Source organism: Chrysemys picta, chromosome 4, assembly GCF_011386835.1.
Source record: "Chrysemys picta bellii isolate R12L10 chromosome 4, ASM1138683v2, whole genome shotgun sequence".
Taxonomy (NCBI): Eukaryota; Metazoa; Chordata; order Testudines; family Emydidae; genus Chrysemys; species Chrysemys picta.
This window is the reverse complement of record NC_088794.1, coordinates 83,619,727-83,646,747: the sequence shown is the minus strand read 5'-3', so window position 1 is coordinate 83,646,747 and position 27,021 is coordinate 83,619,727. Positions and strand designations below refer to the sequence as shown.

The 27,021-nt window shown below is 50.2% G+C and overlaps 1 protein-coding gene across 6 annotated transcripts in view; it reads left to right on the top strand.

Moving 5' to 3' along the window:
• The window catches only part of LRP4 (LDL receptor related protein 4), a 108,238-nt gene that overhangs the window by 42,924 nt on the left and 38,293 nt on the right, over positions 1-27,021 (top strand). For all 6 annotated transcript variants that reach the window (XR_006174227.2, XM_065595135.1, XM_005302283.5 and 3 more), the window contains exons 2-3: positions 6,240-6,386; positions 24,207-24,323. Coding sequence is in view for 5 of the 6 variants with exons in the window: in XM_065595135.1 (XP_065451207.1) it covers positions 6,240-6,386; positions 24,207-24,323 (264 nt within the window). In the remaining variant the exon portion in view is untranslated. The remainder of the gene's footprint in view (positions 1-6,239; positions 6,387-24,206; positions 24,324-27,021) is intronic.

Genomic DNA, 27,021 nt, shown 5'->3' with positions numbered 1-27,021 from the left:
AGGGAGGGGTTATAGTATCTGTACAAGGGTGCCGTGTCCTCAGCTTGCAGTGTTGTCAGGGTAAAGCAGGGTTTATAAAAGACACTATTAGAAATAACCACAAGGCCAGTAAAACTAAAGATTGCAAACCACAAAGTATTAGGCCACTGAAGATAATGAAAGGCATGTGGCTTAACTATTTTATGTACTGTATCAATTTAGGTCACGCAAAGTACATTTACTTGGACAATCACTTGTAAGGGATGGTCTAGGTGTACATTGTCCTGCCTCAGCACGGGGGGCTGGACTTGACGACTTCTCGAGGTCCCTCCCAGCCCTACATTTCTACGATTCTATGATTAATAGCAGAGTTTAACTTTAAAGATGATAATAAAATTGGGAATATAGCAGAGTAAGTTGCAGCACACACAGTGAATTCTTAATATTACTAGACAGCTGCAGTTATTCCCCTTCAGCTCTCTAAGCTCCACCACCATCTTGATATTTGGCAGCAAAACTAATGCCCCATAAAAATAAACCTCTGGTTTGCCATTCATCTAAAAATAATTGGTAAAAGTTTCCCCCCAAGTTTGGGAGTTGACTGTCTTGACACTTTATCTCTTGTTGTTGGCAGATACCACCTCAAATTGACTGGCTCAAACTTGCTCTAGGCCTAGCCTTCTATTGAATTATATTTTTATTCTGTTTTTTTGTGGAGCAGGGGACAACACTGAAACTGTAAAGTCTCATCCACTTTCCTTTACCTCCCAGATTGTTGCTGAATGGAAGGGGGAAGCTGGGGGTGCTGCTGTGTCTTCCCTTAGAGCACAGTCAGAGTTCAGACTAGCTCAGATGAGTTGTCAGGTACTGTTGGGCAAAATGGTAGAATAATTGGTGCTCTGTGAAGTTGACCATAGAAAGCGGTTAGGTAAGGACAACTTGAGAGCACAGAGACCAAATGCAATAGGTTTCTGCCTTTCTAGACAGTGGTAGGCTCCCAGCAGAAGATGGTTTGCCCAGAATTTTCATAAGTTTCCAGTTTGAGTGTTTTTCTGTCTCAGTGTGGGTTGGTGAAGAGATTTGAAGGGGGTGCTTGGTCTTGTAAACTTACTTTTGAATTGGCAAGCTGATTATTTACCCCAAATAATTAACTTCCAATAGTCAAGCAAGTTCCATGGATGACATCTTGCTTTCCTCTTTGAACACCGTCACTGGCTTTCCCCACCTTCTGAATCATGCTCAAGTTTCTTAGCTTGGCCTCATCTTCAGGGCTCTGTAATACTCTGCTACTGCCTACATTTCTGTTTCCTTGCCCCCGCTCCCTCCACCCCTTTGCTCTGCTATCACTTCCCACCTCATCAATGAAAATTGAAAGGTGGATAAGGAACTGGTTAAAGGGGAGACTACAAGGGGTCATACTGAAAGGTGAACTGTCAGGCTGGAGGGAGGTTACTAGTGGAGTTCCTCAGGGATCAGTTTTGGGGACCAATCTTATTTAATCTTTTTTTATTACTGACCTTGGCACAAAAAGTGGGAATGTGCTAATAAAGTTTGCGATAACACAAAGCTGGGAGGTATTGCCAATACAGAGAAGGACTGGGATATCATACAGGAAGATCTGGATGACCTTGTAAACTGGAGTAATAGTAATAGGATGAAATTTAATAGTGAAAAGTGCAAGGTCATGCATTTAGGGATTAATAACAAGAATTATTGTTATAAGCTGGGGACGCATCAGTTGGAAGTAACAGAGGAGGAGAAGGACCTCGGCGTATTGGTTGATCACAGGATGACTATGAGCCGCCAATGTGATATGGCCATGAAAAAAGCTAATGAGGTCTTGGGATGCATCAGGCGAGGTATTTCCAGTAGAGATAAGGAGGCGTTAGTACCGTTATACAAGGCACTGGTGAGACCTCATGTGGAATACTGTGTGCAGTTCTGGTCTCCCATGTTTAAAAAGGATGAATTCAAACTGGAACAGGTACAGAGAAGGGCTACGAGGATGATCTGAGGAATGGAAAACCTGTCTTATGAAAGGAGACTCAAAGAGCTTGGCTTGTTTAGCCTAACCAAAAGAAGGCTGAGGGAAGATATGATTGCTTTCTCTAAATATATCAGAGGGATAAATACCAGGGAGGGAGAGGAATTATTTAAGTTCAGTACCAATGTGGACACAAGAACAAATGGATATAAACTGGCTATACACTTGAAATTAGACGAAGGTTTCTAACCATCAGAGGAGGAAAGTTCTGGAACAGCCTTCCAAGGGGAGCTGTGGGAGCAAAAGACATATCTGGCTTCAAGACTAAGCTTGTTAAGTTTATGGAGGGGATGGTATAATGGGATAGCCTAATTTTGGCAATTAATTGGTGTTTGACTAATAGCGGTAAATATGCCCAATGACCTGTTATGGGATGTTAGATGGGGTGGGATCTGAGTTACTACAGAGAATTCTTTCCTGGGTGTCTGGCTGGTGAGTCTTGCCCACATGCTCAGGGTTTAGCTGATTGCCATATTTGGGGTCAGGAAGGAATTTTCCTCCAGGGCATATTGGCAGAGGCCCTGGGGGTTTTTCGCCTTCCTCTGCAGCGTGGGGCATGGAAGATTCTCTGCACCTTGAAAGTCTTTAAACCATGATTTGAGGACTTCAATGGCTCAAACGTAGGTTTGATACAGGAGTGGGTGGGTGAGATTCTGTGGTCTGCGTTGTGCAGAAGGTCAGACTAGATGATCATAATGGTCCCTTCTGACCTTAAAGTCTATGATTCCCTTGGTCTCCTTTTCCCACTCTTTCATCTTTGCACCTTTGTCCCAGCCCTTTACTCTTGAAGCATTTTTTCTTTCTTTTTTGCACCAAATATTGACTATTCTCTATTCTTTAAAATTCCTTCTCAGAACATGTTTCCATGAAGTCTTTTAAAAGTTATGTGCAAAGGAGGCAGGGGAGAGGGGAAAAGCTTTTATGTCTCGTCTCCTCCTCCCCACAACTCTCCTTATGTTCTATTAAAGAAGGTCTAAGAGGCTTTAATTTAAAACAGATACACTAGAAGTTCAGATTTTATCAATCCTCTTTTTTTTCCTTTAAGGACTCTGTAGAGCACTAGTAGGTGTTTGACTTCAGATAGCATGGAACCTCCATTGCTGGTGTTGCTGATTAGCTCAGCATAGGGTTGGCAACTATTTAATCACACAAAACTGAACACCTTTCCCCCACCCCCTTCTCCGAGGCCCTGCCCCCCACACTCCATCTCCCCTCCCTCCGTCACTTGTTTTCCCCCACCCTCACTCGCTTTCACCGGGCTGAGGCAGGGGGTTGGGGTGCAGGAGCAGGTGAGGGCTCCAGCTAGGGGTGCAGGCTTTGGAGTGGGGCCGGGGGATGAGGGGTTTGGGGTGCAGGCTGGGACAGGAGATGAGAGGTGCAGGCTCTGGGTGGCGCTTACCTCAGGCAGCTCCCGGAAGCAACTGGCCGCTCCCTCTGGCTCCTAGGCACAGAGGTGGCCAGGTGGCTCTGCACGCTGCGCCTGCCTGACAATGGGCGCTACAGAACCGGCGCTTGGGGCAGGGGCAATGTGTAGAGTCTCTGTGGCCACTACTGCGCCTAGGGGCCGGACATGCCGTCAGCTTCCGGGATTAGCGTGGAGCCAGGGCAGGCAGGGAACCTGCCTTAGCTCCGCTGTGCTGCTGACTGGATTTTTAGCGGTCTGTCTGGTCAGCGGTGCTGACTGGAGCCACCAGTGTCCCTTTCCGACCAGGCGTTCAGGTTGAAAACCGGAAGCCTGGCAACCCTGGCTCAGCACTTTCTGGGTCTGATGGCCTCCTTTGTTTTCCTTCCTACTGAGTCATTCTGGAGTGCTCTGTATGTGTGTGTGTGGGGGGGGGGGCTGGAACGTCTGCAGTAAGTGTTCAGTATTGCCAGCCCATATGTTCAATAATCATGCACCAGACCCCCCAAATTCATGAGATTAGTTTAAAAATTGAGATATTTAAAGATTAATACTTGTCGTTTTTTGCCTCCCTTCTGGTTTTTCGCCTTGAAGAGAAGTGCCAGCTCCTTCTCCAATTTGTGCACCATCATCTTAGGTTCAAAACTGACCCTTAAATACACCCCCCACACAAATACAGTTCTCCCTGTTCACTGCTCAAAGGGGGCTCTGCTTATCCCCTTCTGTTGCTGAGGGGGTGGGGAACTGCCACTCTGTCCCCCTCCCTAGTTTGGCTGTCCCAGTCACTCTGCCTCCCTGCTCTCCCACGGTCTGGCGTTCCCCACCTGGCCCTGAATTCTCTTGCCCCTTCTATACTTCGCTTCATTTCCCCTCACAGCCTCCTACCAGTCACATTCTCCTCCTCTGCCATGTTATGTTCCCCTAAGCACACTACTCTGTTCCTCCTGCTCCCCACATTCCCCAACTCCACATAGTTTCCTGTCCCATTTCCAGTATTACCAAACTCAAATGTTCAATATCATGAGACAGGCCCCTAAAGATCATGAGACTTTAAAATAAAAGTTTTGTTTATATTTCCCTCCTGGTTTGTAAGCCCTTAGGATGCACTTGAGTCCCATGTCAACGCCTTTCTCCACAAGAGGCTAGAAACGGAGATACTCATGTAATTGAGATGCCAGGAGGGCTTTAAATAAAATATCAAATATTACAGGATTAGGCAACACTCTGTTATGTAACAGATTCGCCCTCCCTGCTGTCACTGTAGTTTCATTCCCGCCTCCTCTGCATCCTCCTGGGAGATGGTGACCATCTTTCCTGGGGACAGCCAGCTCACTTTTGCATGCACAGATTAAAAAGACATGGTGGCCAACTTGCTGAGGGCAGTCTGTGGTTTCATTTCTCATTATCAGGGAGACTGATGGCCATTTTGGATAAGGATAAAACTTCACAAGATTGAAGGCAGAAATCAGAAACTCGTATGATTGTTTAGCACCCCTGACAATATCGCAAGACTTGGGATAAAATTGGAAGCAGGGCCGGCTCTAGGCACCAGCAAAACAAGCTGGTGCGTGGGGCGGCACATTTTTAGGGGCGGCATTCTGGCGCGGGCCATGCCGCTCCTAAAAATGTGCCCCGGCCGCCCAAGCTCACCTCCGCTGCTGCCGCTCGTGCGCCGCTGCTCCCCCTCCCTCCCAGGCTCTCAAACCCGTGAGGGAGCCGCAGCCGCTCGGGATCTCCCCCTCCCTCCCGGGTTTGAGAGCCTGGGAGGGAGGGTGAGCAGCGGCGCGCGAATCAGCTGTTTCGCGCGCCGCGACCACTTGGGATCTCCCCCTCCCTCACGGGTTTGAGAGCCTGGGAGGGAGGGAGAGACCCAGAGTGGCCGCGGCGCACGCACTGCTTCTCCCTTTCCCTCCCTCCCTCCTAGGCTTGAGAGCCTGGGGGGAGGAGGCAGGGCTGGGGATTTGGGGAAGGGGTGGAGTTGAGGCAGGGCCGCGGGTGGGGTAAGAAAAAAACGGGAGGGGGGGGGAATTGTTTTCGCTTGCGGCGGCAAAAATCCTGGAGCCGGCCCTGATTGGAAGAGTTCTTAATTCACAAATCATAGAAATTTAAAGATGCAAATACCTATTAAGCCATCTTGTCCACCCATTCCTTTGGGTCTAGTGATGGAATATTCCCTATAGTCTGTTCGCTATGGCCTTTGTCTTCCCTTCTGTGGTCCTAGGTGACAGGGCTCCCACCTTATCCCTTGGAAATTGATGCCACAGCCTCACCCATCTCACTGTTACAGATCTTCTGGAAGATTTCACCCATGTTAACTTTTGTTCCGTTTTCTCTTAAATGGCCCTGTGTTCTTCTCTTGTTTCCATGAACTCCACAACGAGGTGTGACAGCAAATGTCAGTAGATGAATTACAGTGAACCGTTTTAGATCCGTAGGGGTCTGCTCTTAGATGAACTAGACTCAAGTAAATAACAAAGATGCACCAGTGAGAAGGTGGCAGTTACAATTAAATTTAAGGAAGCCCAAATATCTGCCTGCTGTGCTGATCCCTAGACCTCTTCCTGGCTGCTTGCTTTGTGGTGTTACCTCCACATAGTGTCACTCCGGGAATCTGTGCACATCATTGAGACCAAGGATGGAAGGTGTTTTTCTTTTTGCAATGGGTTGTATATGTGTATGCACATGTGTGCATGTGTGTTTGTGTATGTGGGGAATAATTGTGATGTTTGGAAGCTGTTGCACTTAAGTTAAAACAATGGGGTCCTTTCTCCCTCTCTCTGACCATTTGATTATTTTCTTTCTCTCCCCCTGCAGGTGTAACAAGCAGCACTGACTGTTCCTGTGGACGCAATCACTTTACTTGTGCAGTCAGTGCCTTTGGCGAGTGCACGTGCATCCCGGCTCAGTGGCAATGTGATGGTGACAATGACTGTGGGGACCATAGTGATGAAGATGGCTGCAGTAAGGAAATAACTCCTTTTGTGTGTACATGTGGGTGAGCACGCTAGCGGGCATGTGCAGGCAGGAGTGTGTGTGTGTGTGTGTGTGTGTGAGAGAGAGAGAGAGAAGGCTGAATATGAAGGTTTTAACTTTCCTCTATGGACCTGAGAACTCTTTGTCTGATTTAGAAGTTACAATGAGTTTGTCTTGGTTTGTTTCCCACCTGCTAACTGTCCTTTTTGACTGAGGCCTATTTCTGGAATAAGAGAGAGCTATTGGTCAGGACTATGTGTATAGGTAGCGCAGGATGGGAATAGAGGAGGCAGCTGTAGTCAGAGTAGAAGTCAAAGAGGAGGCTTGCTCTGTACTATGCCCATGTTCAGTCCCCAGCATGCTTTAAAAACAAACAAACAAACTTTGATTTAATTCTTTTTGAGCTGGTGAAAATAGTTTTGAACTAAAATGTAAAACCTGTGAACAGACAGACACACCCAATGAGCCTACCTCTCTGCTCCACCCTCCCTTCAAATCAATTGCCCTTGGGCAATGTGTCTCCTTCACCACCTGGCTCCTTTTGGGAGCCCCAGTGGCCTTGACTGTATGAGATGCTTTTCCATTTATATTCACAACAGCTGAGGTTCACTAAGGTGCTTGAGATGATAGTCATCAGATTTCAGAGCTAGGGAGCTAGTAGTTGTGGGGCTCTGGACTCTGAGGCTCCCATATTCCCTGGTCTGACAAAGCCAAAATCCACTAACCTTGCGCATTGTGCAAGGCCCATTCTTGCTTTCTGGATTGGTTGGGGTCATGTGGGAGGAATTGTGTTTGTGTGGGGGAGGGGGAGTGTCCTCTTCCTCATGTGAAAGGGGCAGCTGCCCAGTAAATTGGTTTGTGTAGCTGAGCTATATAGGTGGAGAAAATAAACAAATGTGCGGTGTGAGTATGTTCTGGATAAGTGTGCCCTCCCTCCCTCTTGTGGGTTGCAATGTTACCCACCCTCGGTGCTCTGTGAGGGGAGGGGAAAGCAGCCCTTCTAAGCTACACTCCTGTCATTCATTCACCTGTTGCTGTGGGATCCTGTGAGCAAGATCATCTGACAACTGATGTCCGTGTCTGTTTAGCTGTGTGCACAGATGAGAACTGATGAAAAGCTGGGCTCCCAGTGGGCCTAGCAGGAAGGAAAAGAATTAGAATGCAGAAGTCCTTTCCCTAGGACCACAAGGAAATGCAGCTGCTTCCTTTACTCACCTCCTGGGATTTCAGATTCCATTGGAGGATAAAAGCTCAACTTGAAGAATTACTTTTCTTCAAATGACCTAGTATCCAAAGGGAATCCAGGCCTCTCTCTCTCTAGTGGAGGTGGGGAAATCTTTCTCTATTGAGACGTGTGTCCCTACCCAACCTCTCCTTGGTTCCCGCTGTTCTGACATCTGTGCAGGAGAAAATTTCATTCCCCTTGCGGAATGAGTATTGGGGAATCCCACTGATGTTTCTCTGCCCCCTTTCGCTTCTCTGCGTAGGCTTGGGAGAATCCTGCACTGCTGTAGGGAAGTTACCTTCCTCCCCATGCATCTCTGGACAGAATATTTAGAAACATGGGAAACGCACAGGGGGAAAATAGGCCCTCAGGAAAATAAATGGAGCAGGACTCTGACATAAAGGTGACCAGTGGGAAGAGAACCTGAGAACCCTGTGCAGGAAGCAGGGAAATAATCTGAGACAATATTTGGAGAGTCCAAGAACAAAGGAGGAAGTGGAACAACGGGGCTAGAATCTGCCTAGACCTGCAGGACTGGGCCCAAGGGAGAAAAGCACAAAACCTTCAAGAAGAACTTTCATGTGCTGTGGGGATGGGTGCCTGGGAGCCAGGGAAAATCTCGATCCCTGAAAAGGGTGGGAGGAGAGAAACAGGAACCCACCAGTTGCCTGTCTCAGGTTGAGACCAGGGGAGCTGAGGCAGGAATATCTGATAACCAAACACCCTGGGCTGATTTTGAAAATTGGTCTTGCTGGCCTCCAGTGCACTTACTGAGGCAGGATGGAGATACAAGGGAGACAGAGTCTACTTGGGTTTCACACAACAAGTGAGGCTTCACACAAACTGGGGAGGGGTGGAAAATTGATCTGTGATCAGATTGGCTGACCTCCCTATGATTGGGAGGGAGAAGAAATAAACATGGCAGTTGCAGGCAACCAAGTGAGCTATAAAGCCTGGGAATCTCAAGCCATCAACATGAATCAGTCTGAGTGACTGACCCTTTACACTCAGGGAGGGGAGATAACACAGCTGCAAACTGGGGGCAGCTCTCTGGAAAACAGCAAGTCTGAGACAGGAGTGATTAGACCCCCTGCTGCCAGACTATTGTGTGTAGTTCTGGTCTCCACAGTTTAGAAGGAGAGAGACAAACTGCTAGAGCATACAAAGAAGGGTAACAAAACTGGTAAAATGGGAGACGAGCTGGAGGGAGCTAAATTTATACAGGGTAGAAGTAACTTGAGGGGAGGGGTTGGAAAATGGTCTGCCTCTATAAATGCCTACAAGGAAACAGGGTGAATAAAGGGAAAGAATTCTTCAGCTCAGAGCCAGGGTAGGAAGGAAGGCAAAAGCAGAAGCTAGATCAGAGGTGGGCAAACTATGGCCTGCGGGTCACATCCGGCCCATGGGACCGTCCTGCCTGGCCTTTGAGCTCCCGGCCCGGGAGGCTAGCCCCCGGCCCCTCCCCTGCTGTTCTCCCTCCCCCACAGCTACGCCACCGCGCAGGCAGTGCTCTGGGCGGCGGGGCTGCGCGCTCCTGCCAGGTAGTGCGGCAGCCAGACATACTGCTCTGAGCAGCATGGTAAGGGGGCCGGGGGGTTGGATAAGGGACGGGGGTCCCGGTGGGAAGACAGGGAGCAGGGGGCGGTTGGATGGGGTGGAGGTTCTGGGGGGCGGTCAGGGGACAGGGAACGTGTGTGTGGGGGTTGGATACAGGCCCGGCTCTGGCTTTTTGGCTGCCCTAGGCAAAAAAGCCACCTTCCGCCCCCCCCAACCTCCGCCCCCCCCGGGGCACAGCAGGGAAGGGCGCCGAGCCCGGCCGCGGGCCTGCAATCCCTAACCAGGCCGAAGCGCCGGGGGAAGGGCGGCGAGTCCGCCGCGGCTCCGCTCTCCCCGGCGGCCAGAGCACCGGGAGGAGGGCGGAGCGCCCGCTGCGGCTCCGCTCTCCCTGGCGGCCGGAGCGCCGCGGGGAGGGCGGCAAGCCCAGTCGCGGCCCCGCTCTCAGGCCGGAGCGCCACGCCGTCCCCCTCCAGGTGCTGTCCCAAGCACATGCTTGGTGGGCTGGTGCCTGGAGCCAGCCCTGGTTGGATAAGCGTGGGAGTTTCGGGGGCGGGGGTGTGGATGGGGTCAGGGGATGGGGAACGGGGGCGGTTGGATGGGGGTGGGGTCCTGGGGGGCGGTTAGGGGGCAAGGAGCGAGGAGAGTTGGATGGGTCAGGGGTGCTGAGGGGGGCAGTTGGATGGGTCAGGGCTGCTGAGGGGGGCGGGAAGTTGGGGGGGGGATAGGTGGCGGGGACCAGGCTGTTTGGCGAGGCACAGCCTTCTCTACTGGCCCTCCATACAGTTTCGCAACCCCAATGTGGCCCTTGGGCCAAAAAGTTTGCCCACCCCTAAGCTAGATGCAGGAGCTGAGGAGCTGGTGACTCTCACAAAGGACTTGAAAAGAACCGAGCATTCCCAGTTGCCAGGCTTACGGAGGCACTTGGAACACTTCTGCTCCATTGAGGCTGCTGAGTCGCCTGAGTGGCTGTCTAGCATGCATCATGCTGCGTGATATTACTAGCCTGTTAGGAACGGGACAGGACAGCTTTGTGATGTGGGGTGCTGGTGACTGCTTTCTTTATTAATCTCCCATTCTTATGGTGAACGCTCCTTGCTAAAGCCAGTATTGCTGAATCCCTTTCCTAACCTAGCTGTTAGTCTTCCCAGAGATGTCTGAAGGTGCTGGATTCTCACAAGCTCCTGGCAAAGCACCTTTAAGAGTACTCACATCACAGCCTAACCCTTTCCTTCCTTCCTTCCATTTTCCCACTGTTCATGCAGCTTCTTCAAGATCCATATGCTATCCCAGTTAGAGTTCCTGCTACTGCCGCCGCCGCCTCCTCCTCCTGTTGCATTTTCTCTGCTTCCAGCTCCCCTCTCTCATTGTCTCCTATTCTGAACTTGCCCTATTTCCTGTCTGCTCATTTTCACTATGTTTAAACTCCTGAATTCCCAGGTAGCTTTTATAGGCATAAGTACCAGGCAGTGGGATAGGATTGCACACTTCCCTTCCAGAAGTTAAAGACCCAGTTAAGACATCATTGAGGTTCCTTGAAAACCATGGAACTAGGATTCAGACTGGAATGAGCCATATTATGTGTTTTGGTCCATGAATCTAGTTCTATGCAGCCACATGCGTGTTCCCATCTGAGACAGAGAAGAAAGCACAGGGACGAGCCTTCGGCAAGGTATGGTGCTATAGCTCCTCCTCTGGCCAATCAATGAAGTAATGTTGATGAGCTCCTGAGAGAGTCATGCCCAACTCCCGAGAGGGAGGGGACTGTGGGGACTTTAGAACTCATAACCCCAAAGGCAAACAGCGACCCAGACCCAAAGGTCTCAGCTCTTGAGGCGGGATCTGTGTCCATAAAGTGTGGTGTATGCTGGAGTAATTGAGCTAGTTAATTGCAATTAACTAATTTTATATTAGTGCCATTTGTCAACCCCTCTGAAGTGGTAACGTGCTAATTGTTGTGGGGAGGGCTTGAAATGGAAGGTGAACAAGAAAGCAAGACCTGCAGCAATGAAAGGGGATGTGTCAGCCCAAAGCAGGTGCAGGAAAGGGATGCACAGAGGAGAACATGTCATCCTTTACGAGTGGGCCTTGTCTCAGGTTTTCAGCTCTGTCTAACTATGGTGGCTACCAACCTTCTGTCAAATCTTCCCCTGGAGGCAGGAAATCTAACTCTCACCCCAAATCTAGGGCCATGTCTACATTGGCAAGTTTCTGCGCAGTAAAGCAGCTTTCTGCGATGTAACTCCCGAGGTGTACACACCGCCAAGCCACTTAATGCGCAGAAACGGCGCAGTTGCAGTGCTGTAAAAAAATCACCCCGATGAGAGGTGTACAGCTTTCTGCGCTGGGGCTACAGTGTCGCAGTGCCAGTCAGACACCCTGGTCGATTACAGTGCTGCAGTTGGCCTCCAGGAGGTGTCCCACAATGCCTGTTCTCACCTCGCTGGTCATCGGTTTGAACTCTACTGCCCTACCCTCAGGTGACCAACCATGAGCCCCATCCCTTAAATTCCTTGGGAATTTTGAAAGATCCCTTCCTGTTTGCTCGGTGATGCGTGCAGTGGTCTCAGCGCATCTTTCCAGGTGACCATGCCTGCTCCATGCACCAGGCGATCCTCCACTTGGAGCAATGCCGAGCTGCTGGACCTCATCAGCATTTGGGAAGAGGAGGCTGTACAGTCCCAGCTCACTCCAGTCGCAGGAATTATGATACCTACAGACAGATTTCACGATGCATGTCAGAAAGGGGCCATGACCGGCACACTCTGCAGTGCAGGGTCAAAGTGAAGGAGCTGCGGAACGCCTACTACAAGGCACGGGAGGCAAACCGCCGCTCTGGTGCTGCGCCCATGAGCTGCTGGTTCTACAAAGAGCTGGACGTGATACTCGGTGGTGACCCCGCCTCCACTGTGAAGGCCACTGTGGATACTTCGGTGGCTCACGTGCCAGTTGAGAGTGGACTGAGCCAGGAGGAGGAAATCTTGGACGAGGATGTGGAGGGGGAGGGGGACGCAGAGGATGACTCAGAGGTCAGAGATACATGCAATCAGGAGCTCTTCTCTACCCCAGAGGAGGCTAGCCAGTCACAGCGATGGGAGCTTGGTGAAGCACAGGAGAGGAGGCCCCTGGTAAGTGGCTTTGATTTTGGGAATTGCTGAAGCAAGTTATTGGGGGCAGGGGGTTGCAGAAAGCAAGCTTGTGTCTTTATGATGCGCGTACCACCACATGCCCAGTCTGAGCGATGGAACAGGGTGTTGATTGACTCCCTCAGTTCATGGGAATCTGCCTCAGAGAGCTCCAGGAAATTCTCATGGAGATACTGGACAATCCACTGCCGCAGGTTCTTTGGCAGAGCTGCTTTGTTTCTTGCCCCCTTAAGGGTAACTTTCCTGCGCCACTCTGCCGTCTCTGGCGGGTGGTGGGGGGGACGACCAATGCTGCGCACAGGTGAGCTGCATAAGGGCCAGGGCAGAAGCCACAGTCTTGGAGAAGACCCTCCCTTAATTCCCTGCTCACCCTCAGCAGCGAGATATCTTCCATAATTAACACAGCCTGTGGAAAATGTGGGGACAGTAATGATTATAAGGCCTCCACCTACAGTGGTGGCTCTCCCCAAGAGCCACGTGCCCAGTGTACAGTACGGTCCTGGAACACTGATTTCCCCTGCCGCTCCTGCGGCTACTCACCATTTTGGGGGTCTTGTGGCTCATGTGTGCTTGCTTGGGGTCAGCCAGTTAGTGACAGGTACGTGAATAGTGGCTGTGTTTTAAATCACTGAATCAGTGGTCTGTGTGTTGGAAACAATACTGCTTCTGTAAAATGTTGCATTTTGGCTTCACAGATATGACCTTGGGAGCCCAGCCTCCCTCTTTGTTATCGCCAGCTGAACGGCTGCGCAGAATTAGAAAGCGGCCACGAAGAACTAAAGAGGACTTTCTGCGTGATGTCACGATGCACTCCGTGGCTGAAAAACAAGAATTGAAGGAATGGCGGGGCAGTGAGAAGAGGGACCGAAAGGAGAACGCGGCACGTCAGAACGAAGCCACGGAGCGGCTCTTAAACGTATGGAGCGCCAAGTGGACACGCTTCAGGCGCTACTAGCACTGCAAACCAAGCAGCTCTGTGCCTGCCCTCCCCTGCAACTGTTGTCACAAAACACTCCCATGCGCCCCCCCCAGACGCCGCCAACACACTATCAACCTCCTGGCTCCAGTCTGTACCTGCTGCATTCCATTCCTGCCCAGTCACAGTCCAGCCCTGCGGATTCCCAGTACTCGCTGCACTCAACACCAGTCCCTCTGCTGAAGAACAGTACCTGCTGCACTGTACTCCAAAGGAGAAGGTTGCGTATGATACCTGGACATACACAAATCTTTAACGGTCCTGGGATCCCACCTCCTCCTGAGACCCTCCCATCCCCCACAGTGCTGATGTGTTTTTTGTTTGTCTCTCTCCTCTGGTTGTTGTTTTTTAATAAAAGAATTGTTTTGGTTTGAAAGCAATCTTTATGCCATTAATTGAAACCAAACAGAGCCCTGCAAAGCAACAGGCAATTTTCTTAAATCTCCGCAGTGCATCGTCTGCACCAATCACAATCACCTCCTAGTATTACAAGCACTGCACTCCGAAGCATAGCAACAAATATTAGTGGCTTTCAGCTTCAAATTGCTACCTCAGGGCATCCCTGATCCTTATGGCCCTGGTCTCCGGCTGTTCAAATTCAGCCCCCAGGTGCTGAGTGAAGCTTTCACCCTTCCCTTCACAAATATTATGGAGTGCACAGCGTGTGGCTATAAGCATAGGAATATTGTCATCAGCCAGGTTCAGTCTCCTATATAGGTAGTGCCAGTGGGGCCTTTAAACGGCCCAAAGCACACTCAACAAGTAGTTTGCACTTGCTCAGCCTGTTGTTGAACTGCTCCTTGCTGTCAAGGTTCCCATATATGGCTTCATAAGCCATGGCATTCAGGGGTAGGCAGGGTTTCCCAGGATCAGAATGGGCATTTCGACTTCTCCTACGGTGATCTTCTGGTCCGGGAAGAAAGTTCCTCCTTGCAGCTTCCTGAACAGGCCCATGTTCCGAAAGATGCGTGCATCATGCATCTTTCTGGACGAGCCTGCGTTAATGTCCGTGAAATGTCCACAGTGATCCACAAGCGCTTGGAGAACCATAGAGAAATACCTCTTCAGATTAATGTACTCAGTGGCTAGATGGTCTGGTGCCAGAATTGGAATATGTGTGCCATCTATCGTCCCCCTGCAGTTAGGGAAGCCCATTTGTGCAAAACCATCCACAATGTCACACACATTGCCAAGAGTCATGGTCTTTCGGAGCTGGATGCAATTAATGGCCCTGCACACTTCTGTCAACATGAATCCAACGGTCAACTTTCCCACTCCAAACTGGTTAGTGACCGATTGGTAGCAGTCTGGAGTAGCCAGTTTCCACAGTGCAATCGCCATGCACTTCTCTAATGACAGGGTAGCTCTCATTCTCATGTCCTTGCACCGCAGGGCTGGGGCGAGCTCATCACACAGTCCCATAAATGTGGCTTTCCTCATCCAAAAGTTCTGCAGCCCAGACGTGCATGACAAATAAGCATTCAGGCTTATTTCCAGAGCCCAAAAGCGGCATTCCACTGTGATCAGCACCTCCGTGAATGCCACAAGTAATCTTCTGTCGTAGCTACTATATGTGGCAAGATCAATGTCGCACTCCTCTTGCCTTTGTAGTTTAAGGAATAACTCCACTGCCACTCGTCACGTGTTAGTGAGATCGAGCAGCATATTGGTCACCACTGCAGGATCCATTCCTGCAGACTGAAGAGGCAGAGCGCGCAGTACACAAACCATTGAAAGATGGCGCCAAATGCAGACGGAAGCGCAGGGATTGCTGGGATGCTAAGCAATGCATCACAGGGCATTGGGACAGGACCCAGGATGCCCCACGGCCCCCTCCGCCTTCCCACAAGTCTTAGCGCCACAAGAGGAAGAGATGCTCTGTGGGATAGCTGCCCAGAGTGCACTGCTCCAAATACCGATGCAAGTGCCACAAGTGTGAACACACTATTGTGCAAGCAGCTGACAGTGTGAACACACAACCGCGGTTTCTTTTCACTGCTCTCTGAGCGATGATGTAACTCTGCCAGTGTAGACATACCCAAAGTGTGTGTGTGTAGAGTTTCTCCCCTATATTTCCAGTTTAAGGAGAATGAATGCACCAGTGAGTAAAGGTGTTGGAGTAGCCTTTTTTCCATTTCCACCTATGAAGCAAGTTTGCATGGTTTCTGGGTTAGTCACTTTTCCTTTGTTCCCCACTTGTTACCCTTCCTCCTTCCTCCAGCCCCTGCCCGGCTTCCCTGAGGCTTTGCTCAGTTTTATTGCATCAGAGTAACTGGTGTATCTGACTTGCACAGGGTCTTCCCCTGGCCGTGAGGATTATCAGTAATGGCCTGGGCAAGGAGAATCTACCCTCTGCCAGCATATGTGTTCTCTGCCTACCTCTCTGTGGCAGGGACTGCTTCCCTCCCAAAGCTGAACCCCTGCTATTACGGGAGCCAATTAGTCCATTTCATATTTGCTTCCTGCTCTGGTTCATGTTTAGAAGCCAAAGTGCTGTAGTAATAATAGTAATAAGCACCCTCGCAGCTGTCATGCCAGCTTCATAGACTTTCTTTCGGGTGTCAGCTCTTTGGCTCCATGACAGCATCTGTTTTGGAACCACTTGCTACATGTGCCAAAGCAGCTCAGCTGCCTACACACCTTAGCCCAGCAGAGGCTGCCTGGGATTGTTGCTAACCAAAGCAGAGTGTAGGCAGAAGACTGGTCTTCTTGTCTGCATTCACTTTCAAGTGCAGCCTGGCCCTTTCCTAGTCACTGGGAATATTTCTGTTTTTTTTTTTTTTTTTTGTACACGTGGGTACCATTTTATGAGGCCAAGGTGGGAGAAGAACTGAGTAAATTCAGCCTCAGCCTTGACAAACTGGCCACTTCCCGAAAGATTTCTTTGTTTCATCCCAGCTGTCCCTTTTCCATGGAGTCTTCCTGCTCTGATGAACATACTCCACCTGTGCTTGTATTGGCCCCGTTCTGCCTTTGAACGGTCGGCTCTTTGGGACTTGCTTGCTTGACCCAACATCCCGTTGTGCCACACTTTCTGGGCTTAAGGAGAGTGGGGGACTGGTTACTCTTTTTGTCTAGGTTATTGAAAATGGGATAAAACTCCACTGTTCTGAACCCAGTAGGAAGTGTAGGCAGCTTCTCTTGAGCCACAGGAGTGTGTAACTCATTTTGTTTGAGACCTTTTCCTGGGCTCTGTCTCTCTTTTCACCTATGAGAACTGGGCTGTGTGTGAGATTACTAAACTAATCTGTCCCAGACCAAAACTGTGAGGTGATGCTAAGGGTAAATATTCTTACAGCAGCCTTTTGCTGTAGTTAGTAGTAAATAAAAAAACAAACACATACTCCATAAACTACATAAATTCCTGATTTTTGAGCAATGGTTAAGAGTTCAGGCTAAACTTAAAAGAATCCCCAACCTTTGAAAGTCTGGAAATTCAAAATAAAGTCCACAACCTACATTAACTCTACCCCTGAAGTGACACCAGCCCCACATTTGCCCTACTTTGGGGATTTTGGCTTTGCAGTTGGCTTAATTCATATCTCTGAAACTAACAGACAAATCACATCACAGAAGATATGGTGCTCCCAGGCACTGGCCGTTGCCACTTCAGGATTGCAAAGGATTTGGTGCTTGTCACAGATGGTCCCTTTCTATTTCTGTCTCATTTTTGCACAGCTTGTGTGGGAGTCCAGATTTTCTGACAGTACATTTGAACATCGAATTCAATGATACCACTAGAGGGAGTATTTTCTATTTTGGTTTCTGGAGAAATAACAGCAAAATGTAGTGGCCCCTGCTGAGCATCCTGATTTCTGCTCAAGGCTGGATTAAGGGTCTCAGTCTTCTATCTTGGGCCTGCTGCACACTCTGCTGATTTCCTTTAGCTAGTAACCATCAGCAACTAACAAAGGCGCGGTGTCCCTGGCCTCTGTGCGTGGCGCAGACCTGTGTGATGTGCTCTCAGCTGGTCCCCCAAACTCTGGGGAGGCACCACTGGGAAAGAAGGGGTGGGGAAAGTCAACTCTAAGGGCATTCTCCTCCTCAGCAAATGTGTGGAGCATGATTGCTTATCACAAATACCATCTTTAAACAGACGGACAAATATAAGACCACTTGGAAACACCCACATTCTGGACACTGGTATCTTCTTGACTATGTCATCATTGGAGCCCATGATTGTACTGATATCCATATTACATGAGCGATGAAAGGTATGGATGTCTGCTGGACAGGGCATTGTTTGGTCAGATCAATTATGAACACGAGGCTACATTGTCCTTAAGAAGGGTGGAGCTCTCCTGAGATTGCAGAGGGGTTGTGCCACTTGAGGTTGGCCCATAGATGGCTTTCATTGCTTGAAAAAAAAATTCTCATATCATGTTGATCAGCGAAGTTCTGGATCTCCATGGGCTGTGCATGCCACCACTGATTCTTGATGTCACACCATGGATCTAAAGTCTCAGCTGCCACCATCGAGTCCATTCCCCAGCAACCAGTAATAGAACCTCTTGCTGACCCCCATCTTCTGAGGAAGTTTGGTGAGCCATCACTCAGACTAGAAACAACAAGGTGCCAGGCCCAGATGGCATCCCCATGGAGGTCTTCAACACTGGTGGAATAGCACTCGTGCAAAAACTTCATCAACTTCTTGTTAGAATTTGGGTTAATGAGGAAATTCCACCTGACCTAAAGAATGCCAATATTGTGACTGTTTTTCAGAAAGGGGACAAGTCAATGTGCGGGAATTACCGAGGCACTGCCCTCCTCTCCATTGCGAGGAAGATCTTTGCTCACATCCTTTTGAACCATCTCCTCCCTCTTGCCGAAGATATCCTTCCGGAATCCCAATGTGGTTTCAGACCATCTCGGGGCACCACTGACATGATTTTTGTTGCACGACAGACCCAAGAGAACAATACCAGCCATTGTTTATGGCATTTATTGACTTAACTAAGGCCTTTGATTCCATCAATCATGAAGCATTATGGAAAGTGCTATTTAGGTTCGGTTGTCCATTCAAGTTCATTCACGTTCTCAGGCTACTTCATGATGAGATGACTGCCACCGTCCTCTGTAATTGGTTGTAGACAGACCTGTTTACCATCTGTACTGGTGTTAAGCAGGGCTGTGTTATTGCCTCAACCCTTTTTTCCATCTACCTTGCTGTGATCTTGATTCTTATTCATGACTGTCTTTCTTCTGGAGTTGGGATTGAATATTGCGTGGCTGGCCAGCTCTTCAACTTGTGACGTCTTTATTCTAAAACTAAGGTCAGCAGGACTGTTATCATCAACCTTCAGTATGCTGAAGACTGTGCTATCCTTGTGCACACCAAGGCTGACTTGCAGTCCATCCTAGATCTTTTCTCCGGTGCCTTTCTCAGGCCTTTCATAGCCTGGGACTTTCCCTCAACATGGGAAAGACTAAGGTTCTCCACCAGCCTGTCCCAGCGCAGGTTGCCTCCCTTCTCACACAAGTGTCATCGGTGGTGAACTCCTGGAAAACGTTGAGCATTTCCCTTACTTTGGTAGCCACCTCTCCCAGACAGACAATCTTGATGTGCAGATCGAACATAGGATCCATTATGCCAGCGTGTCCTTTGAAATGTTGCTGCGTTGTGACTTTATTGATAGAGAGCTGCAGATGGAAACTAAGATCCTTGTCTACAATGCAGTAGTTATCCCCACTATTATTTTTTGTTGTGAGACATGGGTGACATACTGAAGCCATCTTAAGCGTCTGGTGTGGTGCCACCAGTGCTGCCTTAGGAAGGTTCTCAGTATCAGGTGGGAAGATCGTCGCACCAGTGCCAGCGTGCTCTCTGCAGCTAACATCACCAATGTTGAGGCAAAGATTATGAACCATCAATTTTGCTGGGCTGGCCATTATGTGCAGATGGGGATACTCTTCTTCAGAAGCAAGTTCTGTTTTCTCAACTTAGTCATGGTAAGAGGACTCGTGGGGACCAGAAATGTTACAAACTCACCAGGAAAGTATATCTTCAGAAGGGAGGCGTTGACCCCATGAATTGGGACAAGCTGGCTGGCATCGCATCATACCTCAAGCCTCAGCCCGTTTTGAGAGAATTGCCTTACTCGAGAGGCTGAGAAATGGCAGAGGAGGAAGGAAAGGGTACAGCATCCCAGCCAGCAGTTGTGCTCTCTCCAGGCAACCACCTGTCAAATATGTGGAAAAACCTGTAGAACACGGATTGGACTCCTCAGCCATCTTACGTCTAAGTAATGACTCCTCCCCCCCCCCCGCCCCGGCAGACATCCTCCTCCTATCGAGGGATACCTGATGATGATGATGGCTCTCAGCTGGAGAGCAGCATGTTGAGTTATTTGTGAGGCTCAAACCCAGCCTGGAGATAGTGTTAGGAAATGTTAATGTAGATTCTGTGAAGAATATAAAAAGCAACCTCTCTCTTTCTTGGTGTCAAGCGAACAGCCCATCTAGTAAGGACTATGAGGCACTTGCTTTCTTGGGTGCCAGGTGATTTCTGCCGCAGCACAAAGCAGCGCTAGAGCATTCCAAGGACTGTGGGACATGATTCAGACGGTTCATCTTTCATGACTTTTCCCCTCCAGGACCATAAAAAACAGCGGGAAGTAGTGAATACAACATGTCTACGGTAGATCTAGCTCTGCTGAAATCTTGGATGACTTCCAGTGTGATTGTGCAATAGGGATAAGTACGGAAGTGGTCAGGAGTTCAAAGGCCTTTTTGTGTTGGTCACTGGCAGTAGGCAGAATTAGCCTGTGGAACTCATTACCACAAGGTACCAACTGAGGCTAAGGAGGAATCAAAAAAGGATTAGCCATATATGGTTAGTGAGAACATCCACAGTAACATTACAGAGGATTACAAATACAGTACATAAAATTAATGCATAAAATTAGCTGATGAGAGGTAGAAGGGAGTGAGTTTAGGAATAAGTTTACTCTCTGGGGATGCTGTTGCATAATGGCACACATGGGGGTTTCCTACATTTTCCTCTGAAGCATCTGCTACTGGCCACTGTCAGGATAGGTCCACACCGCAAAAAAGGTGTTCTTAACTGGGGTAGGTAGCTAGTATTAATGTTGGCTAATTCAGTGGAGATATGGCAACTCAGTTTTTAGGCTTGAACTCAAGCTGCTAACCTGAGTGAAAAGTTCAGTTGCTGTGTTTTTGCTGCTGTTTTAAATCCATGTTAGCTAACTCTTTTTGGGGTTTTTTTTTTTTTTTCTTTTTCTCCCAGCCCCAGGATTAGATGGACACTAGTGGTCTGATCTGAGCTGGCAATTCCTATGTTCTGTGAAACTTCAGCCTTGGGTTTCTTTACAGGAGGCTCTTGAAGAGACGGGCTCTATCTGTGCCCTGGTGTTGTCTGGGCTCGCAGACACACTTGCTGTCTGCTGGGGTGGGAATGGGGCCCTTCTTTGCATGTAGCAGTTTCTGTGTGTCATTTTCTTTTTCCTAGCTCCTCAAGCTTATTTTTCATATTTAAGGACGGTATGAAATTGGCTGAACTGCTCCCTGTAGGGGTGGAATTTCATTTTGCACAGTTACCTCATGAAGAGAAGCAGGAGTTCAATGGGATGTTGGTATCAGCTGTGAACCAGTGCTAATGGCCTAAACCTCTGGGAGCCTGAAAAATTCTTCCCTAGAGAGTCAGTATGCAAATTCCCTTCCAGGCAGCTTCTGCGCAGCCCTTTGGTGATTAGTCATGCTGGGACTGGGGAAAGCAGACAGAAATGCATATGTTGGGGGGGAGGGGAGGGGCGGGGCGGATGGTTTTAGCCTTGAAACTGCTGCTGAGGCCAGGAAGGGTCTGGTCTGTGTGCAGTCTACGGAGGCTGCATTAATGGGAGAGAGGCAGAGCTATGGGCTTGTCTTGTCTCTCAAGATCCGAGAACCTGCACTTCCTGGTTGTTTTTTTTGGGGAGTAAAGTTTGGGGAGGGGGTGTGGCCCCCTCTTCCTGCCATGGGGCAGGAGGGGAATTCCAGTCTCCATGTTCAGTCAGCACTGCGATTCTCTAGGAGGAGGTTGTTGGAGGTGTGCACCCGCCTTGAAGGAGAGCGTGGTCAAAGGAAACAAACCAGCAGCTAGAAAACCTGCTCCGCTGTTGAGTCTCTGGGTGGTAAATGTAGAGACGTGTATGTGTGCCTTCCTCTCCATCCAGGCCTCAGACAGGTGGGCGGTTACGTCTACACATGGAGAGGCAACCTGCGGCAGCAAGACTCAGAGCCTGGGTCAATAGACTCAGAATTGTGCTACAGTGCTAAAAATTGCTGTATTGACATTAATGCTCTGAAGCCTTGGAGGGTGGTGGGCATCAGTGCCCGAGCTCCAGCCTGAGTCACAATATTTATACAGCTATTTTTAATGCTGTAGCATGAGCCCTGTGAGCCCAAGCCCATTGACTGGGCTCTGAGACTCACTGCTCTGGGCTGTGGAGATGTATCCGAAAATGCTAGGTGTGATTTGAACACAGATCTTTGTAGAATCCTAGGCAGTAAAAATGGAAAAGGCCTTTTGGATCCTCCAGTCTGTCTCTTTGGGGCCAGTGCAGGATTCTGTAGAGATTTGTCCAGTGCTGTTTTAAATGCTGTGTGTGGTGGGGCTTCTGCTCCTTCCCTGGGGAGAATATCCTATACCCTGAGATACCTCATTGTCAGGAAGTTTTCCTTCATATTTGGCCTACTTGTCCCCTCTTAATTTCAGCCCACTGCACCTACTTATATCCCTATGTATCACTCTAAATAGGGGTGATTGAAATATCCATTGTGAATGTTCTTTTCAACAGATGTCTTGTTTTGAGTCCCCTAAACTTCTGTAAAGTTGTATTGTACCTACAGCTTTTGTTTAGTTACAAAGTATCTCTAAGACCAGTCAGTGGCTGTGGTGGGATTAGAGTTCAGGTCCTCTTAGCTTTCAGCCCTGTGCCTAGTCTGCCATCCTATGTGGCTTTTGCTATAATGGAAGGGGGAACTGTTCTTCTTTTCAGTTTCCTCCATGGAACCGCTTTGTCAGCTGGAGGGGCTAGCATTTCAGTAGATGGTGTTTAAGGGTGAAACCGTGTTGTAGTGATTTAGCTCATTTAAGAGAGTAAAAGTGGGATGGAAAGTGGGAGTCCTGAGAGGTGGTCAAAAAGCACACTCAGCACTTAAATACCAGTGTGCTAGCTGCCTTACCTTAGCTAGTGAAGGGTGACAAACAGGCTGGGATGCAGAGGGGCTATGCACTGAGGAATTGGGATGAGCTGCAGAGGTGCCCTGCGTTAGGAGATGAAGCCTGTCCCAGGAAGCACCAAGCAGAGAAAAGACCTAGCAAAAGGACCTGAAGTTGCACTTAGGAAGGGGGAACCATGTGTCTGTGAGGCAGAGCAGGCCCTAGACCTCTTGCACCTTTGTGCTGTTACCTTGGGAGCTCTCTGGACAGGCGCTCGGTTCCTTGCCATTTTCCACCTATAGTAGAGAGCCATGCACGCTTCTGGGCTTAGGTCCCTAATATTCCTGCTGAGAAGGGAGAATATTGGGTTCTACGGAGAGGCCTGTTAGGAGGGTTAGTGAAGCTGTGGGAGCCAGGGGTGCAGGCACTTGCTCTGTGGGTTCTGCAAAGCTGCAGGAGGTGCTCTCCCATGCTGAGATTAATCCTGTTACAGTCCCAGGTGGGTCTGATTAAGTAAAAGAGCCCCTGGGGTTCCTCCGTCTAATCTTCACTGGTTACACAGGATGTTGGCAACAATTCTGAGCTGTGGGGGACCGGAGGGTCGAGGGGGCTGGGAAAACGGAAAGTGTTGCCATCCAGTATGTTCTCTCTCTAGCCCACAGGGGATCTGCCCCTTCCTTTGTCTATTGTGTTGCTGCTGTATTCACCCCCCACCCAGAGTGTTTGGCAGGGAAGGGAGGAGTTATGAGCCTAGCAGAGCAGGACTGTCCTGGCTGGTGACAGCTGGGAGATGCTATCAGCAGGCTGGGCTGGGATGAAAGGGTTTCAGAGACCAGTCTCTCCTTGCTCTGCTCCTCTTTGTATCATTAAGGTAACATTGTTCTTTGGAGAAGACACCTGTCAGGAGCAGAGCCCTGTGTAAGCTTCCTTCCCACAGCAGCTGGCAGCACTTGAAAGCATGAACCTCCCAGGGCTCAGAGTGTTCCTCTCACCTGTGAGGGAAAGGCAGGGCTGGGCTTATACTCTACCTCAAATTCCAGCCTTGTGGATGCTCACAGGCCCCTTTAAAGCCACAGTCCAGCAGCCCCACTTTGTTGCCACTCTATTGAACTCATAAAGGTGCCTCCCCTCCTCCCGCATCCTCCTATTTTTTCCTACAGGGCCTGGATTCTGCCATATACTGTGCCTGGGGCAGGGGGTAGCATCTTCATCTGCTGCCTTAAACTCCCTTTTATGAGCCCTAGAAACAAAATCTCATTGGGAGAGCCCCCCTCATACACATGCTATGGCAGGCTGGGCATGTGCCTCAGAAACCCAACTGCTCAACAGCATCACTTCAGAGATGCTTCCTGTGTAATAGACAAGGGAGGACAGGATGCACTGGGGGAGCACGCAGGGAGGGGAAGAATTTAGATATATTTTTATGTTGCTAACTCTCTTTCGAACGTCCAGAAGGATGTGAAACTACAGGGAGGGGACTGGAATGGGGAGAATTGCCTTGTGTAGGGGATGGGAAAGGGAGAAGAAGCTGAATTGGGTAATGTGGCTTGGCCCCTGTATTGGGAAGGTTGGTGCTCCTGTGGTGATGCAGCACTGTCCCAGGGTCTGTTCTCACTGATAACCCGAAACTCATCTTCATTATCGCTTGGGGGCTTGTCCCTTGCTAGCGGGGGAGAGGGAGAAAATGGTCATTATAGGAATGCTGCTGCAGGCACATAGTGAGTTGACTCCTTTCTCCTGTGTCCAGTGCTGCCTACTTGCTCGCCCTTGGATTTCCACTGTGACAATGGGAAGTGCATCCGTCGCTCGTGGGTCTGTGATGGAGACAATGACTGTGAAGATGATTCTGATGAACAGGACTGCCGTAAGTTAACCCTTCAAGGGGAGGATGACATGCTGCTGAAAGGATGGGTGCCACATTGGCTTGCTAGGCCTCTGGGAAGCTGGCACCCAAATGGTTAACCAGTGTTAACTTTGTTGACACGGGAACATAGGAGTTTTTCCACTCAATCAGACCAATGGCCCACATAATTCCACATGCTGCAGTACCTGATGCTTCAGAGGAGGGTGACCCTCCCCCAGTGCACCTGGCCAGATAATTGTGTAGCTCTTTATCCTGGGGGAGGGGATGCTTCCCGGTCCCAGCTGGAGAACAGTTTACGCCCTGCAGCCTGCTAGTTAATGTCCCATGAAGCACTTCCCCAAGCTTCCCAGGGAGCCGAGCTGCTCTTGTGCTCCTTGTTCATGGAAATGCCTAACCCCTGCTAAATCCCACTAAACTGTTTGTCTGGCTGGTTTCCTGTGGCCTCAGGTTCCACTGTCTGACTCCGCTGCTGTGTGGGGCCATCCTGAGGGTCCTCTCCCTTCAAACAGCTTCACTAAGGAGAGTGTTGCAGGGATATTGGCCTGGCCAGAGGCCCAGTTGCTCTGAGACATGGCAACCTGGCACCACATGAGAGAGCCCATCCACTTTTACTGTATCACAATAGCTCTGGCAGCACCTAAGGCTGTTGTCATGCCAGTAAAGTTAACAGAATGTGAATGGAAATATACCTGATCTCTTGCAGCTCCACCCTCTTCCTTCCGTGCTGGGGACAGGGGTTACTTGGGGATTTTTTTTTTATAAGTAAAGTGATTAAAGTGCCCCTCCCTGCTCTATGGTTGCTTCATTGCACCCATCTCAGTGACTATCAGCATGTGCCAGAGAACCAGCTTTTCCTGCAGCACACATCAATGGCAGCTCTCAGGAGCTGCACCTGACATTAGGGTTGGTGTCTGGCTGCTGTTAGATGCTGAGATGCGTGCTGTCAGGCTAGTGCTCTCAGCTCCTCGACACACACTTCTCCCCAGGTACACTGAGCAATGGGGGAGGAGTGTGCAGGGTGATCCATGTGTATGTGCTCCTGACCCTGCTCCCAGAGCACCTGACTTGATGCTTTCCCTGATGACCCCTTTCCACCTCCCAGACAACTGCAGAGCTTAACTCATGCCCACCTAGTGCCTTCTTGCCAGCCCTCAGAATGCTCCCCATGGGACTGTAGCTATTTAATGTGGGCTACACCCTGATCTCTGCCTCTTATATAGACTGGGGGTGGGGGAGTGTGGAATTAGGGCTCTGTAGGTTCAAGATTTTGTATGACAGTTTGGCTGTCCAGCTTTCCGGTATCTTTTCCATGCCTTTATCAATCCTTAGAGCTTGTTAACCAGCTCTCATGAACATTCCTCTAGACAGAGATTGGGATGCCCATAGATTTGGGGTGCAAGTGTTTGGTCATTTATGGCAATATTCTCTGGTTCCATCCCCTACCCCCCTTGGGAGATCAGAGCGGCAAGGCAGGGGTGGTGATTTTAATGGGAACTTTGATACCAAATCCGGCGTCACTGAGAGGGACCCTTCCTCATGACTGTTACATGGCAGCAAATCTAGGGGAAACAGAAGACCTGACAAACTAATATTATGTGCAGGATCCAGCAGCAAACTCTTGCTCCTGTATGGGGATAACACACAAAAGGAACGTGTTGATGAGAAGCAGCTTTATTCCCTGCAGAGCACAGTGCTGTGGAATAGGGCAGACTTCTCTGGACCTGAAGCCAAGAGCTTGCTTGAGATTATTTCTGCTGTGGGCTTTGGCATGTACTGTTGCTAACTTGTTCAGGTCTGAGCTGTGCTGACCTTTCACCCTCCACAGAAATGCTGAGTTGGGTGTTGGAGGAGCATGGGCTGTGGATAGGCCCTTTCCAGGGAGTAGGGAAGGGGAAGGAGAGAGATTTGGAACTGTGTAGGGTTACCATATTTCAACACTGAAAAAAGAGGACACTCCATGGGGGCCCTGGCCCTGCCCCAACTCCGCCCTTTCCCCGCCCCCATTCCAACTCCTTCCCCAAAGTCCCTGCCCCAACTCTGCCCCCTCCTCTGAGCACCCTGCATTCCCCCCTCTCCCTCCCGCTCTGATCTTGGTTGGGGGTTGCTAAGTGCTTCCCTGCTCCCCACTTGCCCTGCAGCCTCTGCACCCCCCTGCGTGCCCTGCAGCCTCTGCACTCCCCCGCCCCTGCAGCCTCTGCACTCCCCCGCCCCTGCAGCCTCTGCACCCCCCCCGCCCCTGCTGCCTCTGTGCCCCCCGCCTGCCCTGCCCCTGCGTCCCCCTGCCTCTGCAGCCTCTATGCCCCTACCTGCCCTGCTCCTCCTCGCCCTGCAGCCTCTGCCTGGCGGGGGCTTCGGAGGCTCAGCAGCGACCAGGGCGGCGTGGGTCCCTGCAGCCCCAGCACACGCTGCACTCCCCACTGCCTCCTTCCTGCCATTGCCGAGCACGTTCCCCGGCCTGTCCCCGCTGGAACAGCTCCCGTGGCGCCAGGGCTGCGGGAAGGGTCCCCCAGTGGCCGGGGGGTCCCCGCCCGCGAGGGAAGCCTGAGCGGCTGGCTGGGCCCAGCCTCCCTGTGGTCCTGCTGGCTCGGCTGGGGCGCGCGATCCGCCCGGCCTGCGGGGGGCAGCAGCGGCCCTTCCGCTGCCTTCTATGGCTGAGCCGCCCCCCCTCCCTCCCCGCCCGAGCTCGCTACGATGTAGC